General features: G+C 41.6%; 1 protein-coding gene across 3 annotated transcripts in view; it reads left to right on the forward strand.

Annotated features, from left to right (window-relative positions):
- The window catches only part of SLC41A3 (solute carrier family 41 member 3), a 1,429,505-nt gene that overhangs the window by 1,356,292 nt on the left and 55,333 nt on the right, over window positions 1–17,880 (forward strand). For all 3 annotated transcript variants that reach the window (XM_044078408.1, XM_044078407.1, XM_044078409.1), the window contains one exon: window positions 15,417–15,565. In XM_044078408.1, the coding sequence (XP_043934343.1) occupies window positions 15,417–15,565 (149 nt within the window). The remainder of the gene's footprint in view (window positions 1–15,416; window positions 15,566–17,880) is intronic.

Consider the following 17,880-nt stretch of genomic DNA (forward strand, 5'->3'; position numbering starts at 1 on the left):
GAATGACTGGGCTGGATGATATGTTTGTGAAAACATCAGGGTTATGTATATCTGACATGGCTTAGTGGTAAATCACTTTGGCTATGGTGTGCAGGGTCCTGGGTTCGAGCCTTGCAGAGGCTGTTTATTTTGTTGCTGGGCAGAACAAGGGCCATTGGATACAGAGTGATTAAGGCACTTTTAAGCAGTTGTAAGCAGGTTTCTGCTGGTTTGCGTTGAAGTAAGCACTGCTAACTTCCAGTTACAGTGTCTTATACTCAATTCACTTTTAAATTGCTTACCCCTGCACAGGCTTAAACCCGCTTACTGCTGCTTATAAGTGCTTACTCCCGCACTAATTTCTTTAAATGAAAAGAAAAAAAGAGTTGATAGGAAAGTGGTGAAAAGGGGGCACAAAGACAATAGGGAAAATAGTTAGGGATGTGCTTGATGGGTGTAGGGCTGTGAATATACACTGAATTGAGAGGTAGATTTGAACACTCAAACCCCTAGGAGAGGGGTGAGGACAACATTAATAAGTTGTAATGCCAATTAGACCGGATTACATGTGTCCAGTGGACACATGTGCAAAATGGACAGCTATGTATGGGACGAGATTTATTTGGGGGAAACAGATTGCCCCTTTTTTTTTCAGGTGAGAGTGGGATGTTGGGGAGGGATAGTAAGTATATTTGGGGAGGTAGGGTGGGTAGGTTAACAGACAAGACAATACAGACAAGACATGTTGGGGAGGGATAGTAAGTATATTTGGGGAGGTAGGGTGGGTAGGTTAACAGACAAGACAATACGCATACAGGGCCGGTGTATGACACACGTGGGGGGTAAACACCTTGATGGGGAGGGGTGTTAGGAAATCAGAAGCCCATGAGCCCCCTAGAGGAAACAGTGGGATTGAGGTCCACACCCATGGCCAGTCACCACTGCACCTTCATAGCCCCAAAGATGGCTGTGCTGGGGGCTGAGTCGCAGAGCCAGGCAGACCCACTAGTTGCGACACATGGCCCTTTAGCTGGTGTAGCAGATCACCAAACTGCTGGTTGAGCTTGCTATGCACCACGACCCAGACCTGGCAACAGGTGACAGGTTCCTGTCTGTGCCCGCTCCCGAGGGGGGCAAGCCCCATCTCCTGAGGAGGTTCCACCCGAAGGTGGTGCAGGACCAACGAACAAGGAGATCCCATGTTGGGCCCCAGACATGCTTATGCCCAGTAACAAGGCCAGCTGAGGTGGGTCCACTTGGACCAGCCTTCCCAAACGTGCTATAGTGTTTAGATTATATCATCATATGTGGGTTAGTAATAGTCAACACATTCCAGGGTTAGGTATAACAGCATGCATAAATATTCCCATTAACCCAGACACCAGATATGGAACAGTTGCATAGCAAACAGAACACATACATATGTGGGACCACAGTGGTAATAACAAGAGCATGCAGGTACATTGATGGCACCATTCCACCAATGTTGGAATAATTCAGTATAGCACATGCATGGAAACAAATATAAATATTTATCAACCAATGGGACATAATCAGAACATTGGAGTCATTACATACCGGTTGAGGTGGGTATGTAGTTTATTGTTGGAGATGTGGTGGGGGGGAGAAAGATGTCAATTAACAACTAGTATATGCATGTAGTCCACATTACTTTCCTAGTCAGTGCTATTATCTGTACTTTACAAGTATTACTACACTACCCTATAGCCGTACTTTGGGCAGTGATATGGTTGTCGTCATCGTTGTACATGAACTGGTTTTACCTGCAGTAAGCACCTCTTACCTGGTATACCTGTGGAGGAAATGTTTGTTAACACTAACTGTTTCTACACATACTCCCAGATTCCAGGTTGATGTTGTGCACATAGCTATCCAACTCTTTCTGCACAGACTCTGGCCATGTCTTGACCAGATGCAGGTGTAGAGTGACATATCTAGACTATTGCCCTCTTCAACCTTTAGTGAATTGACACACACATATACATGCTTTCCTGCACAGTTATATTATGAAGGACTGTGTGGGTAACCGTGATCAGTGATACTTTATTATTCAGAGAAACTGCAACACTCACTATTCCTTACAATACCAGAGTAAACAGTACCAGTACAGGGTATAAAGGTTTTTATTTCTCAGCACAGTGTTTGTATCTGACATACCTGTAGGAGCATTATTTGTTAGCACTACCTGAATGTTGCCATACAAAGCTCCAGATTACACATTAGTATTATGCACATACATCTGTTACTTTACACACTCTGGTCACAGCTTGACAACATGGGAGTGTAGATAAAACATACTTGGCTTATTACTCTCCCAACAGTTTTGGGAGTTGCTACAGTGACAGGTTTTTTTCTCATAGATGTTTGACAATCACTTGCATTCCCTGTTTGCTGGCTAAATATCTGGGATCATCCCACAGACTTCCCAGGGGGACAGGGTGGCATGCAGCAGATATGGGTCCATATACTGGACATTCTGGTCTTATCTGTACAGTTGTGGGATATGATTCTGTATGCAGCCTACTTCGACTCCCATGATTCAGACCATGGCTGTGTCTAATACAACTTAAAGACTATCCATGAGAGTTGTGTGTGCTATATAGATATTGCTGTATATCTCCTATCTGCTTTCTGTCTTATAATTCTCTTGTGCTTTTGCATTCTGACTTTGTATTACAACACTCTTATAAAGATTTCCAAGACAGTTATATTTTGTAGGACACTGTGGGTGACAGTGATGAGTAATACCTCATTATTCAGAGCAACTGCATCAGTCACAATGCCATACAATACCAGTGTAAACAGTACCAGTACGGGGTATCATTCTTGTATTTCTGGGCACAGTGTTGGTATCTGACAGACCTGTGGGAGAAATGTTTGTTAGCACTACCTGAAGGTTGCCACATACAGTACCAGATTACACATTACTGTCATGCGCATGCATCTCACTCTGTTACTGTACACACTGTGGCCACAGCTTGACAACATGGGGGTGTAAATGGGACATACGTGGCTTCTTACTCTCATAAGGTTTAGAGGAGCTGCTAGTGTGCCAGCTTTGTCTCATAGATGTGTGTCAATCAGTTGTATTTCCTGTTTGTTGCCTATACGTCTGGGATCATCCCACTGATTTCCCAGGGGGACAGGTTGACAGGCAACAGATATTGGCCACTTTACTGGACATTCTGGACATATCTGTACAGTTGTGGATTGTGATTCTGTATGCAGACTACTCCCACTGCCAGGATTCGAACCATGGCTGTGTGTGATAAAAATACAACAGTTCACATATTAGTTGCATGTGCTATTCAGGTTTTGCTGTCTATCCTTTCCCTGTTTTCTGTCTATGTGTCTCTCAGTTGTACTAAATGGCCTCTGGGGATTATACCAGTCATATACAGGCATTCCTACGCATTCTATTTATGATGCACGGTGTGGGTAACACTGCTTAATTCAACAGTACTATTACTTGATTGCGAATCTACATTAACATATGATATCAGAGTATACAAATGCAGTCCAGCAGTTAGACCTTTATTGTCAGGCTATTACGCATTTATTTACATACAAACTATATGAGACTCTTCCTGCCATATTCTCCGGTGTATGCAGTACTTGCCTTAAACAGTACAGATTTTATACAGGCAATTAATTTACTAATACTTTTCGATTTATTTCCTATGACAGTAAATGCATGAGTATTACTGACCTACCTCACGTCGCGTGATTGGCCAGTTTTGAAAAGGCTAAGCTGTGGGCAAACCTGCTTTCCTAAGGTTGGCATTGTTTAAAGGGGTATACCACTGGGCACAATGGGTTAGCTGGCCTTCACACTACTTACACCTCCTAAGCTTGCCTGTGCAATGCTTAGCGTTGTTTACATTAGACTTTGCATTATATTTTCTTTTTGGCATTGATTTCCTATTCATTACATCTTATATATCTGCCTGGTATCCATGATTAATGTGTACGTACACTCTGTGGGGTCCTTGTGTTTTACTGGAGACTTCAACACTCTATTACATTTACACCTCACTTCTGGGCTTACTGCTTATGTAATGTTGTGGGTTATGGAACATATGACTGTATACTGATTCCTTTCACAGGTTCAGTTTGATTTCACTATAGTGAGGACTTGTTTGGTGATACCTCATTCTTCTGTACTGCTGTGATGGTTTGGTGGTTAACTACTGTGACTATAGTGTATAGGGTCCTGAGTTCAGGACCTGCAAGGCTGTTTGTTTTGTTGCTGGGCAGAACAAGGGCCATTGGATACAGAGTGATTAAGGCACTTTTAAGCAGTTGTGAGCGGGTTTGCACGAGGGTAAGCAATGCTAACCTCTGGTTACATATGCTTACAGATAGTTAACTGTGAAATTGCTTAACCTGTGCACGTATTGATTACTCCTGCACAAACGGGCTTAAACTCACTTACTAGTGCTTAAATATGCTTAATACTGCTTATTGGTGCTTAAACTTGCTTACTATTGCTTCATTCATTATGACACTGACACCTCACATGTGCATTTAATGCAGTACTCCAGTTCACAAATATATGTTATTTAGTGGGTTATGCAACAAAAATATTGGTCATAACATGCTTTGCCATGGAAAATGGAATGTGCTGCAGTGGAACTCGAACTGGGAATGCCTGCTCGTAAGGCGAATGCTCTGCCCACTGCACTATTGCTATGCTGCTTCATTTGCATATATGTTCCTTGTTATCCTCTTCAGTGCCATTTAAGCTGCATTAACCGTAGCTAAGCGATGGGCACACCCGTGCACCTATGGTTAGCTTTAATCGGATTTTAAAAGAAAAAAGAAAAAGTGTTTGTTCGATTAATTGTATTTGCTATTGCTGTTGTACATGTCGGGGAATGTTTCTGGGGATATACGGACACCTAGGAGCAGTCTTGCTCATTTCTTAGGCCTTTCTGCTGTTCTCCATTGTGGGGGCGTGTATATTCTGAGAGCTCTGCTCTCAGACACACCCCCTGCACTCTTACATGCTCCGTGTAAGATTAGGAACTCAGGCAGCACACCTCATTAATATGCATGGCGTGCTGCCGTCCGCTCCTAAACGGCTTCCGTGCAGGACTAAGCTAGTCCTGCACAGAAGATTAGTAAATCCAGGGGTTAGTTTCTGACTAAGAGTGCAACAGCATAGTACATTCTATTTGTTTTGTTAACTAAAAAGGAGAAAAGTCCATTCTTCATTTTCTAGCTGGATTGAAAAAAAAAGTGCTCAGAATTAGTGGTTGATTACTGGGAGACAGGTGAGCACAAATTCACCTTGCCTGATGCTTTTTAGAGTTTTGCTGTCAAATGTATTATTTTTCTGTTTCATTAATTCCCATTTGTCAGAATGACTATATTTTGAACTATTAGAGTGCTGCTAAACTTTAGTGACCCTAAGCCATAAATATCTTGCTTTGTCCCAGCTAATTCTTACTAAAATAAGAACATTTGGCAGAAAAGCTAGTGGATTATACTTAATAATTAATGACAATCATTAACATTATCTACTTATTTTACTATAGAAAATCAATGTTAATTCACCCTCTCTTATTCTGTTATATTTTCAGGTTACTAGTACTAATATTTTAAAATGTGCCCCTATTCAACATGATTATTTCTGAATTTGTATCTGATTTTGGAAGTAGGAGGGTGAGAGCTGTAAGCTGTAAGAAGCTCTAGCAGTAGTTCTCAGGATGTGACTTGGAGCACCAGTTTAATAATAATCTGCAGTAAGATTTTTTTTCTGAGTTTGCTGTGGATAGCTACAACAGTCACATCCTTACTGGGGAAGTCTAGGAAGATCATATGCAGTGTGAGCTGCTATGGACATTTGCCCAAGGTGGACAAAGCTTTATTTCATCGGATAATTACATACTGTGGTTTTATGTACATCCAGTATGCTAAGGTCCTCATAAAAATCAGATTGTTAATGTTACTCAGTGTATAACAGAGGCCACAGTTGTTATTTTATCACATCATAGCTACCAACAGAATCCCCTCTATACCCCTCTTGGCCCATGCCACCTACATAAGTTATAGGGAATCCCTATGCATTAGGCCAAAAAACATTCTCCTGGGAGACTTTAACTACCCCTCCGTCAACTCTCTGGACTTCATAAATGCAAACTCTCTGGCCCTGTTAGTTCACACCCCAATTAAGGGAGACAGAATCTTGGACTTGTCCTCACCAGTATGGGACATCTCTGTTCCCCACCAGTTGTAACTCCCTCTCTCATCAAATCAGTCACATTTCACCAGAAGACTGAAGCCAGCAGCATCCTCAAATATATTGGTAGTCATATATGATGTGAAGACTAATCTATGAAAATTGACTGATGACCTGGTTAAATTCAACATTCCATTCCAACCTGATGACCACACAGTATATGCGGAATCCTTTACTGCCAAATTATGTTCACATGTGAATAACTCCATAGATGCATCATTTCCCCCTGAAACAAATACAATACCAAATTTAAAAATAAATCTTTATGGTAAAATTGTAATAGAAAAAAATCTGTACAATAAAAAACGTATTGCATGCAATAACAGTGTAAATACCAATATGTCAAAAACGTTCTTGCTAAGTGTAACAGAACTCCGGTCGGTCCCTGATGAAATCAACCAAAGCTAGATATGAGGTAAAAATAGCCACCCATGCAAAAGATAACCATAAAGCCTTGTGTTTAATTATGTTAGAAACCCCAGAGACAGTGTCCAGCACTGCACATACTTAATAGTAAATTATATCATATACTCAGACTCTGATGATATAGTCAGGTTACTAGCAGATCATTGTAGCTCAGACTTCACTTCCCTCACTCTCCTACATTCCCAAATGATGTCTGCATCTATACCCTTTCAAATGTCCCAAGCAGAAGTAGTCAGTGGACTTTCTAGGGCCAAGAATACTGCTTATATGCGGCCGGATAATATAGAGGCTCCTCAGTATCAGTCTCCAAATAGGAGTTGTGCCAGACAAATGGAGGACAGCAACAGTCATCCCCTTGCACAAAAATGTGGCATTGATGGACCCAAGTAATTATAGACCCATAAGTATAATCAGCCTTATTTTTAAGGCTATGGAGAGGATCATTATGGAATTAATAAGTAAAGACACAGGTAACCTACAGACTGTTGATCCAAGCCAGTGTGGTTTTGTCAGGGGTAGATCCTGCCTGCTTAACCTGGTCGACTTTTTTGAGAAGGTTGCTGAAGCAATAAATGAGGTAAAATCAGTACACACCACATATCTAGGCCTCTCAAAGGCATTCAACACCATTCCACACTCAGGTATTGTTGATAAACTGCCCCAACTAAATGTTAATCCCGATGTAAATTATTGGATAGAAAATTTACTCAAAAATAGAACCCAGCGAATTAAAGGCTATACCTCCTCCAAATAAACTGTTACTTGCAGTATACCCTAGATTCAGTCCGTGGGTCTCTCTTGTTTGGTATTTACTTCATGGTGGGCGAAGCTAATAAAAAATGTTTGTGGCTGACCATGTTTGTAGATGATTGTAAATTTGGTGCCATCATAATCTCCCCAGAGGACAGCAAGTTTCTCCAAGAGGGCCTTTCCCAAATAGTTGGTGTCATAACCATGGTCTAAAACTAAATGCAAACAAATGTGTAAGTCTCCTTTGATGAGAATGTACCCTGTAGCTATCACATAGACAATAAACCCCTGAAAATATATTTGATAGTTACAAATGTGGAAACTTAGTTGTCCTTCAGTCACTATTAATCCATTATTGCAAGAACATCCTTTTTCATTGTTCAGCATCTTAGAAAAGGTAAGACATCTAGGTCCATTGAAGTGATCATTCTACTGTATTGAGCACTTGTTAGGCTGATCATTGAGTTTAATGCCCCCGTCCGTATGTACCTGTCCAAAGACTTAACACAGCTTGAATGACTACAATGCTTTCTCACAAAGGACCTATATCATAAAGACTACACTGACCCTTGCAAAGCCTTGTCCCTCTTCTAAGGAATATGCAGACTATTGAGGGATAATCTCCGCCTCAAATACAGAGCTTCATCAGGCTCTATTCTCTCTGATCTACTGCAGATCCACAAGTCTCATTGATGATAAACACCCACTGAAGAGATCTTAATCTCTTCTGCAGCTTAAATAGATCATGTTTGAGAGATAGATATGTATCAAAGAAAATATCACTTTGTTTGAAATCTTCTTCGTGTCATCATAAAACAAAATACTTCCCTTATTCTCTTACTCACCTGAAATGTCATCTGGACAAATGGAGTGGAAACCGCAAATTCTCAACCCTGGTTTATCACCCTTGTCCTTATGGATAGGGGTAACATGTAAATGTTCTACCTGGCTCTGAGTTATTTTTACTTAAATTGCAAGGACTAAGCACTTCATGGGAATGCAGGGTTAGGCCTTTAAAGATTCTCAATGATCAATATCCTGATACATACCTATGAACATATGACCATGAGATAGGAATGAAAAAATATTTGCTATATACAGATATGTACAAGGATACAATGAACACATATTAGAGGGGGCGGTATTAAGGCTGAGAATGATAGGTAGAAAGGTGATAGACTAAGAGCATCTCTAAGAGATGTGAACCTGAAATATAGCAAGTAAATTTAGCTTGTATTTTCAGTTGTGATTTTAGTACAGAATGAAATCTGTGGAAATGTAATTATTATAGGTGCATAAAAGCAAAGCTGCTATGTGAGGAACTGGAATCCATTGACAGTAATAGGTTAGCTAGCTAATCAGGTCTTATACCCTACATTTTTAAGTTAGCTGCACGGTATATAGCAAAACCATTGCATTGTATTTACAATTTAACCTTGAAGCCAGGCATTATTATTGTATAGTTGGGAACCTACAACTGTCATTTCAGCCCCTAAAACAACAATCTGTAGAGATGCTTTAGACTTCAGTCACATTAGTATACTTCATGCACTGACTAAAATTAAGAAAAAACCTGCTCTACATTCAGCTAATGGACTACATATCAAAGTATGGATTACTGTCAGATAACCAGCATGGCTTCTGAAATGGATACAGTACTCATACAGCAATTTGCACCATCATTAATAACATACAAGAATCAATGACAAAAAGGTAAACTTAGCAGATCACTGTTTATAATCTTAAAAAGGGGACTTAAGTATGTCAGGTATTCATTCCCACACTTAAGTAACTTTGATACTGTTGAAACTGCATTGAAATGGTTTGCGACTAATATTAATGGCAGAACGTTAGCATTTCATTCTGGGAACAATATGTCTGAAAATACAATCTTCTCTGCTGGTCTTCCACAGGAAGCTGTACTTAGTGAGGCCTCCTCCTGTTTTACTGTCATAGTATGTAAAGGGCTTACAATAATCCAGCTGAAAAGTTAACTAACAAATAGTTGTGCCTACCTAGCCTAGTAATAGCAGTAATGACCTTACCCTTGGGAAGCAGTGTAAAACTAAGCACTTAAAACCCAGAGCAACACTAAGAAGAAAATCTTAAAAATTATATCAGAGATTTAAATTTCCATTTCAGTAAGCAGCTGCAGGCAAATAACCTCATATTGTATGCCAGTTGACAGCAGAAGAGACTGACCAAAACACTAATAACTGGACTGGCAGTTATCTGTTGCATTTGCATGTAGCCTTTTTCTGCAGATAACCAGAGATTATTGCTATGACTTGCATGAGTCCATGGAAGTTCCTAACTTCAGGGGGAAGCTGTCCCATATAACAGTTACTGTTTGTCGTTTTTGCATTTAAGTTACCTGTAACACATTGCATTTAAGTTACCTGGCACTTGCTCACTAAAGCAATTATATAAGTCAGCACTAAAAAATTAAAAGCACTACACCCTCACAAACTCCCCTTGAGTACCTTGTTCCCCATTGGCCCTTTTTTTCAATTATAAAGGAATTCCCAATACTATTCTAGCATGTCCAGAGGTCAGTTGTCAATCTCCTCTCCGGTCCAGCTGGTAAATCTGGGAATCTTGAGGCAATTTTACAACTGCCTCATGTACACAGACAACCCTCTCCTCCTCCCAACAAATTCCAACACATGTGAGAGATGCAACCATATAGCCATACTGGAGGCTAAGCTCTCTCAACTCAGTACTGGCAAAACCAGTCAGGAAGAGAAGGAAACCACACTCACTACAATTCCAGTCTCACATAGACCTACCACGACAACAAACCTAACACATAAACACATAAAAACATACTCGGAGGCTCTAAATAAAAATCTACCTAAGCAGCAGAGACCTCCAAAGCAGACACCCAAGCAACCACTACCCCAAAACAAAACACGTGCAACACATATCTCACAAAGCCAGTGTGCCGAACAGTCACAGCCCTTAAGGCTAAACAACACACCTGATACACTTGTAATAGGTGACTCTATAGTCAGGCACACTGACGTCCCGCTCACCAGGCTGAACAAGGAGAAGGTCATGGTGAGCTGCCTGACGGGCGCTAGGATCCACCACATAACACAAGCACTCAGGTCACTCCATGGCAAGTACAAATATGACTCAGTCATTGTCCATGCTGATGTGAATGACCTGAGACTACCTCCCTGGACTACATGAAAAGAGACATAGAGGAGCTCTCTGAGCATGTAGCCCAGGCCGGTATGACCCTGACCTTGAGTAGCATCTTACCCTCACCAAGAATGATGCCACAATATGAAGGCAAGATGATCAATTTCAACAATTGGCTTAAGTATTGGTGTCATTCAAAGGGGATCCAATGCCTGTCAGCCTGGGATGACATGCTCGACAAGCCACGATGCTTCGCTAGGGACGGCTTGCACCTGTCACCCCTGGGCTTTCGGATTGTGGCAAAGGCTCTTGCTACCCCATAGTGCCTTTTTTAGGCAAGGCTCAAAAGACAAACCCACCTCCATAGGTATCACAAGGGATAAGAAACTAAGAGTAATGCTACTCAACGCCAGAAGTCTAAATCTCAAGATGCACGCACTCGAAACTCTCCTTAGCATGGAGAACATCGATATCTGTGCAGTAACAGAAACCTGGTTCAAGGCTCCCGAGAGCACCCCAGCACTACCAGGTTATACCTCATACCATGCTTTTCAGCCCCACAACTTGGACCAAACCACAAAAGGAGGGGGAATATCAATATTCGTCAAAGATACCCACACTTCCAGGTTGGTGGCACAGCACGAAGCATCAGAGACTGTCCATGTGCAACTAACAGTGGGTAAAACTGCCTTCCAGTTTATAGCCTGCTACAGACCACCCTCCCAATCCCAGGAACCCCACTCGGCCTTCCTGAGAACACTGGAAAATATGAAGGTCTCTCCAAACACCATTATATTGGGCGACTTCAACTACCCAAACATAGACTGGGAGCATTACTCTAGCTCCAACATCCTAGCCCAAAGGTTCCTAGAATTTATAAACTCAAATGCTATGGAACAACTTGTTACCACTCCCACAAGAGGGGAAAACATACTGGACCTGATCATCACCAGACCAGAAGTGTATCCCTCACTGGTAAGATCAGACCATGAACTAATCTCACTGGATATTCACATCCCGACTCCACCCCCTGACCTGAAAACTACAGTGAAAAACTTCTCTAAAGCAAATTTCACACTCCTCAAAACCGAGGTGGAATCCTTCAAAGCCCCCGGGCCTGTGGAAAATACGGCCCAGACTGCAGAATCCTTTATAAACGCATTCTATGAACACCTTCAGGAATGCATGGATCATGCAATCCCAAATAAAACCAAGACCCAATCCTCCAAAGGCAGACGTCCTGTCTGGTGGACCCCAGCGATAAACAAACTATGCAATAGAAGGAGGAAGCTACTACATGATAGAGCAGAATCCCAAAAAGGGAAGGCATCTCTGATCAGTATTAGCAAAAAACTACGGGCACTCATAAAATTGTCTAAGGCCAGCTTCGAGAGAAAAATTGCACAGGACACTAAGGATAATCACAAGGCTTTCTTTAGTTATGTTAGGAACCTGGGTGGGAATTCCCAGATATGCTCAGAATTAGTCCAAAATGACAAAAAATACACCAAACCCACAGACATTGCCAACATCCTAGCTGACAGGTTCAGCGCAAACTTCTCCCCCCCTTCCCACCAAAAGGGCAAATATCTATCCCAGCAGAGTGCTGCCCCCCTGACATCTCAGATGCTCAGGTAAGAGCTGCCCTCTCCAAAGCAAAAAACACAGCATCAATGGGGCCAGACGGTGTCCCGGGCTGCGTCCTACATGAACTCCAAGAAGAGCTAAACCCAAACATAAAACTACTGTTCAATCTCAACCTTACTACAGGATATGTACCCAAAGAGTGGCGTACAGCAACAGTGGTCCCTCTCCACAAAGGTGGTGCCTCAACGGATCCTGGAAACTATCGCCCCATAAGCCTGACTAGCTTGGTCTGCAAAGCTATGGAAAGGATCATCGTGGACCTCATAAATAAAGATATTGGGGACCTACAGACACTGGATCCTACCCAGTTCGGCTTTGTTAAGGGCAGATCCTGCCTCTTAAACCTGGTTGATTTCTTTGAAACAGTCACCAAGGCCATTGACGAGGGGAAGGAGGTCCACACAGCCTACCTGGACCTCGCAAAAGCCTTCGATACAATACCCCACTCGGGCATTATAGATAAGCTCACCAGCTTAAATATAAACCCCTATGTCACTAGATGGGTTGCAAACTGGCTCAAGGACAGAACCCATATGGTTAGAATTGCTGGAGCCATGTCAAGACTCCAAACCAGTTACAAGTAGTATCCCACAAGGCTCAGTCTTGGGACCTCTCTTGTACGGTATATATTTCTCGGAGGTACAGGCCAACACAGAAGGACTGTGGCTGACCAAGTTCGCAGATGACTGCAAACTGGGCACCATAATCGACTCTCCAGCCGACACAAGCATCCTCCAAAAGGGCCTCATAGAAACAGACAACTGGTGCCAGAGCCATGGCCTCAAGCGAAACGCCAAAAAGTGTATAGTCATCCCCTTTGGCAAAAACAGTGCCCACAAATTACCACATAGGTGGTAATCCATTAAGTACAGAAGAAGTAATTAGGGACCTGGGGACCCAAGTTGATAGCAATCTCTCATTTGACAACCACGTGGCCAAAGTGGTTAGAAAAACATTTTATATAGCCCACCTAATCATGAAGGGATTCACATCTAGATCAGGGGAGGTCATCGTGCCTCTTTACTCATCCCTCATCCCTCATCAGGCCCATAATTGAGTACAATGCCCCTTTTGGGATGTACCTTACCAGACACCTGCAGCAACTGGAAAGACCCCAAAAGTACCTAACCAAGAGGATCAAAGGGCTCAAACAGATGCCATATGCTGCCCGGTTAAAGAAACTCCAGCTGTACTTAGTGGCATACCGCCCGCTCAGAGGCGATCTCTGCCTGACGTATAAAGCCATGTCCAACCTGGAATTAATGGACATGCTGCACCTCAGAAAATCCAAATCCCATCGAGCTACGCGCTCGAGAGACTTGAACCTCAGCACTGAAATAAATAGGACATGCTGGAGGGACAGATTCATAACCCAGAGGCTCCCTTCACTCTGGAATAAAATCCCAGTCCAGGTTAGGCAGAGTCCCTCATTGACTCGCTTCAAGAGGAATCTTGATGAGTGGATGGGAGATCGTAGGTTTACCCCCGGTATCACTTCTGTGTCACTGTTAGACAGAGGCACAGTATACTAACCTCAAAAAGGGCATAGCAGAATTAATTTAAAATGGGTGGCAAAAGCCAAACACACTCTGGCTAGGCTTATAAATGCCCTAGGGCAGATAGCCTAGTATGAACCTATGAACAGTGTCTGAGACTTGAGAAACATGGCTTCTAACATTTTCGAGCCGGTTCAAGGTCTTAAGGAATGTGCTTCTCCTACATTTAATTGGATCTGATATGGTTATTTACTTGAGCTAGCAGAGATCACAAGGGAGAAGGGTGGCTTATTTGTAGAATGTATATGACAGGAAGTCCAGAATGGTTGGCCAGACATTTTTTAATGGAGTGCTACCCTTCTCTTGTGAGTGTTAAAACAGTGATACTGTCTGTTAGGTCAAATATTAATCATCCAGTTTAATTCAGCAGAATTTGCATGATCTTGTAGCTCTGCAGAGACGCTAAGTCTATATTTCAGATATACAGTTAGTATTTCCTTTTAAGTGGTTTATCAGAAAATAAATCATACTTTGTGGAGTAAGCTTAATTTGTTGGCAGTTAAAGGTAATTTTGACCATGTTGATTATTTTCCATTAAAATAAGATGGCTGAGTGTATGTGCCAATGATTCTTTATCACACTTTGCAAATGCGGTATAAATTCACATTCTTCAGTAGGAACATTTCAGCAGAATTACAGAAGCTATGGGAAAAAAGAGTACAGCAAAAGAGATGAAAGATGCAGCCAGTCATCTTTTATACAAAAACAGGAAAGCCAGAAAAATCTCCATTGTGTAGAGAGATAAAGCTTTGAGTGTAGTGCATGCAACCTGGATTCATATAGAGGAACAAGCATCTGCAGGGAGCTAGGAGGGATAGATGTGAGCAGCAGTTGCTGATTCACCCATCCAGGAGAGAGGGATGCAGCTCTGCCGTACCAGTTGGATGGCACATAGCAGAGGTACTGGGTGTTGCATACATGGGGCACACTCTTAGGAAACAAGTGCTACTCATCATCTTAGAGGCGTACTTCTTGTCACGACAGCATGCAGAGATGCTTGGAGAACCATCAAGGGAGAGGGGCTGCTCCACCAAGAGAGTGTAGACCACCCCACAGCATCTATAGCCGGTGAGCTGGTTGGGCTTCCTGGGCAGGAAAACATAGGCCAGAACGCTCTTGCCTTGCCAGAAAATGCTTAGCTCCTGATCCTGTGGAGTGATTGGGCCAATGGGAAGCAAGTAGTGTAGCTATCAGTCAAGGTCCTATGGGGGTACAAGAAAGTGGAAAGATGTATTGCAAAAATCTAGGATCTGCAGGAAAATCATCAGGGTCCTGATTGTGATTGTTGGCTACCTGTTTATCTCAAACTATTCATCGAGAACAACAAATCTAGAATAATTTGGTTTAAGTAAAAATTGGCAAGAAATATTCATAATGGCCTAGATGAAATTAATTTTGCCATATTGTAAAATCCTTCATCAGCCTAATAGCTGAGTTAAAGGGTACCAGTAATCATAAATGTTTCTAAATGAGGGTATTAGTAGAAGTTTGTTTTTTGATGCTGGCAATACAGTCAAAATCTTGAATGAAAGATCCTTGGCTAATATAGATCCTGTGTACCATTTAGGTGTTTGGTTGGATTTTTTTAGTATAGCTGTATTTGTACATGCTGCAGAAATTGCTTATTGTTTTCATGTTTTTTCTAGGAGTAAATTCCAAATCAGCCCGTGTCCTGTTTCTGCTTGTGATCCCAGGCCATCTGCTGTTCCTGTATACTATCAACCTCTTGCAAGGTGGACATACTGCCATTACACACACTTTTGTCTCATTCTACCTCACTGCAGCCCTTTTTCAGGTAAGGTGCTTGTCAGTCTGGTGCTGTTTTAGGAGCTGAAATGCAGGCCTCCTGTAAACTAAGGATCTAGCATATAACTACCATCTTGATGGAAATGTTGAGGCGCCATCTTGAAAAGTAACTAATTTGAAGAATATTGTTGTGGGTATCTCGACCTTCAGTGAGTTTTATTTCATGAGAAAAGCAGCATCACAGCTTTAGATAGAACAGGTAAAAATAAGAGTATTATGGTCCAGAGTCATAATAGACTGTAGAAAGAGCTCCATTTCATTCTGCTATATAAGTGAGTTGTGCTTGGGAATGGCCATAGGACCTTGAGGGCCTCTTAGAGGTAATTTGTAAGGAACTTGAGTATCAGGTGGTAAGATTTTGTGGAACCACTTATCTTGTAACAGTCCATTAGGGTATGTGCAGTAATGCTAGCAGGATCTATTATGTTTGCAGGTGATCTTATCCCAACTTCCTTCTTAAGTATTTCCTTTTGCTTGTTACTCTGTAACTTTCCGATGTTTGAATGTTGGTGGCCCACTTGATATTGATTTCTTAAATATTTGCATTTTTCCTTTTTATTTCATTAAGATGTACCATCATTGTGCACACAAAGACTGAGAAAAGAAGACCTGTTGTTTAGTTGATCCACTCATGTTAGAGATAACCCCTATGCAGATGTCCTCCCTTTCCCTTCCCCTATTGCTTTTTCTAGTTGTTCTAAGCATGTTTCTACCCCATAGCTTTTGTTTTTAAACAAGAAACATCTTTATTGAATTATCACTTATGACATAGGCAATCATAAGAACTGTGGTGGTAGTGCTGCAGTAGCATTGTCGCCTCAGAGTAAGACGTTGTCCTGTTCGATTCTCAGCTAGAGCGTCTTCTGTGTGGAGACATGCGTGAATGGGCGTACCTTCGTTGAAGGTTGTGCATCAGGGCCGGAAACTCGGCACGTAAAAATCTGCTGCCAATCATTAGCAGACCGGAGTTCCGCTGTGGCGACCCCTAACCAGGAAAAGCTGAAAGACATAGGCAATCATATATTTATATAAATAAAAACAAACCATATTAACATATATTCAGTTACAAACATTAGACATAGGTGTGCCACAAGCGTCTAGCCTCAGATCATTACTGTTCTTGATTTTCACTAATAAACTATGTACTGCTACCAGTAAAGCTACAATCATTCAATATGCAGATGATTCCACCCTTATATGCTCAGCCTCATCCCTCTCCAAACTCCTGGGCACAACACAGACTGCTTTTCTAGAGATTGAGCAATATCTCTCTAACTACCAACTAATACTTAACCCAAATAAAACCAAGCTAATAATATTTTCAAAAAAATCAAAGCACCTTCAACTCCTCTTCACCAGCGACTCTTCAGGCAACACCAAAATAGTACCTGTAGAACATACAAAACTACTAGAAGTCATAATTGATAACGCAATAAAATTTGACACACACTTACCCACAAACATAAAAAGGTCCATGTTAAACTAAGATTCCTTTATAGAGCCAAACAATTCCTCACCAATACCACCAGACAAGCCATAGCCAGAGCCAACCTGCTGTCTACTCTCTTGTATGCTTTACTCATATTCACAAACCTTATAAAAACAGAATTAACCAAACTAGAGGCCTGTTATAGTAAAATAGCCAAATTTGTTCTAAATCTCTCCAATATTCACACCACTGCACTGCCCTGCAAGAACTAAACTGGACTGAACTTCCCCCACCTACTAAACACTAACCAACTAGCCATAGCTCATTCAATTATACACCAACCCAAAAACTGCCCAGCCCTCCAAAAACTAATAGAATTGGATAGTAGCAACAGACCTCTAAGATTCTCTGAAAGACCGCTACTGCAGGTCTCAAAGGCACATAACTCTTCAGGAGAACACCTTTTCTCGCACAAAATATCCAAAATTTGGAACTCTGTCCCTCAACATATTATCAGCACAAACAACCCAAATAACTTCAAACTACTATTTGTAAACCATTTTAGCAAAAACTGGCTCTGCTCATGTACTACTCCAGTGTAATCACTATTTCCCATATTATCCCACTCTCCTACACCCCCTAGTATAGCTAAACAATACCCCTTATACTCTCTGTCTGTATGTCATACGATACCCACCTAAAAAAGCCTGTCACTGTTATCCTTGCACTACATAGTAGTAACCATTTTATTCAATTGTCTCTTAATTGTAAGTTCACACTGCTACTGCCTAACTTACATTGCATGTTAATTACTTCTTAATTCACACAGAAACTGTATAAGCATGTGGTCTGACAGACCTATGAACTTTTAAACA

The sequence above is a fragment of the Protopterus annectens genome, chromosome 7.part0 (genome assembly GCF_019279795.1).
Source record: "Protopterus annectens isolate FY-2018-M chromosome 7.part0, PAN1.0, whole genome shotgun sequence".
NCBI classification, from domain to species: domain Eukaryota; kingdom Metazoa; phylum Chordata; order Ceratodontiformes; family Protopteridae; genus Protopterus; species Protopterus annectens.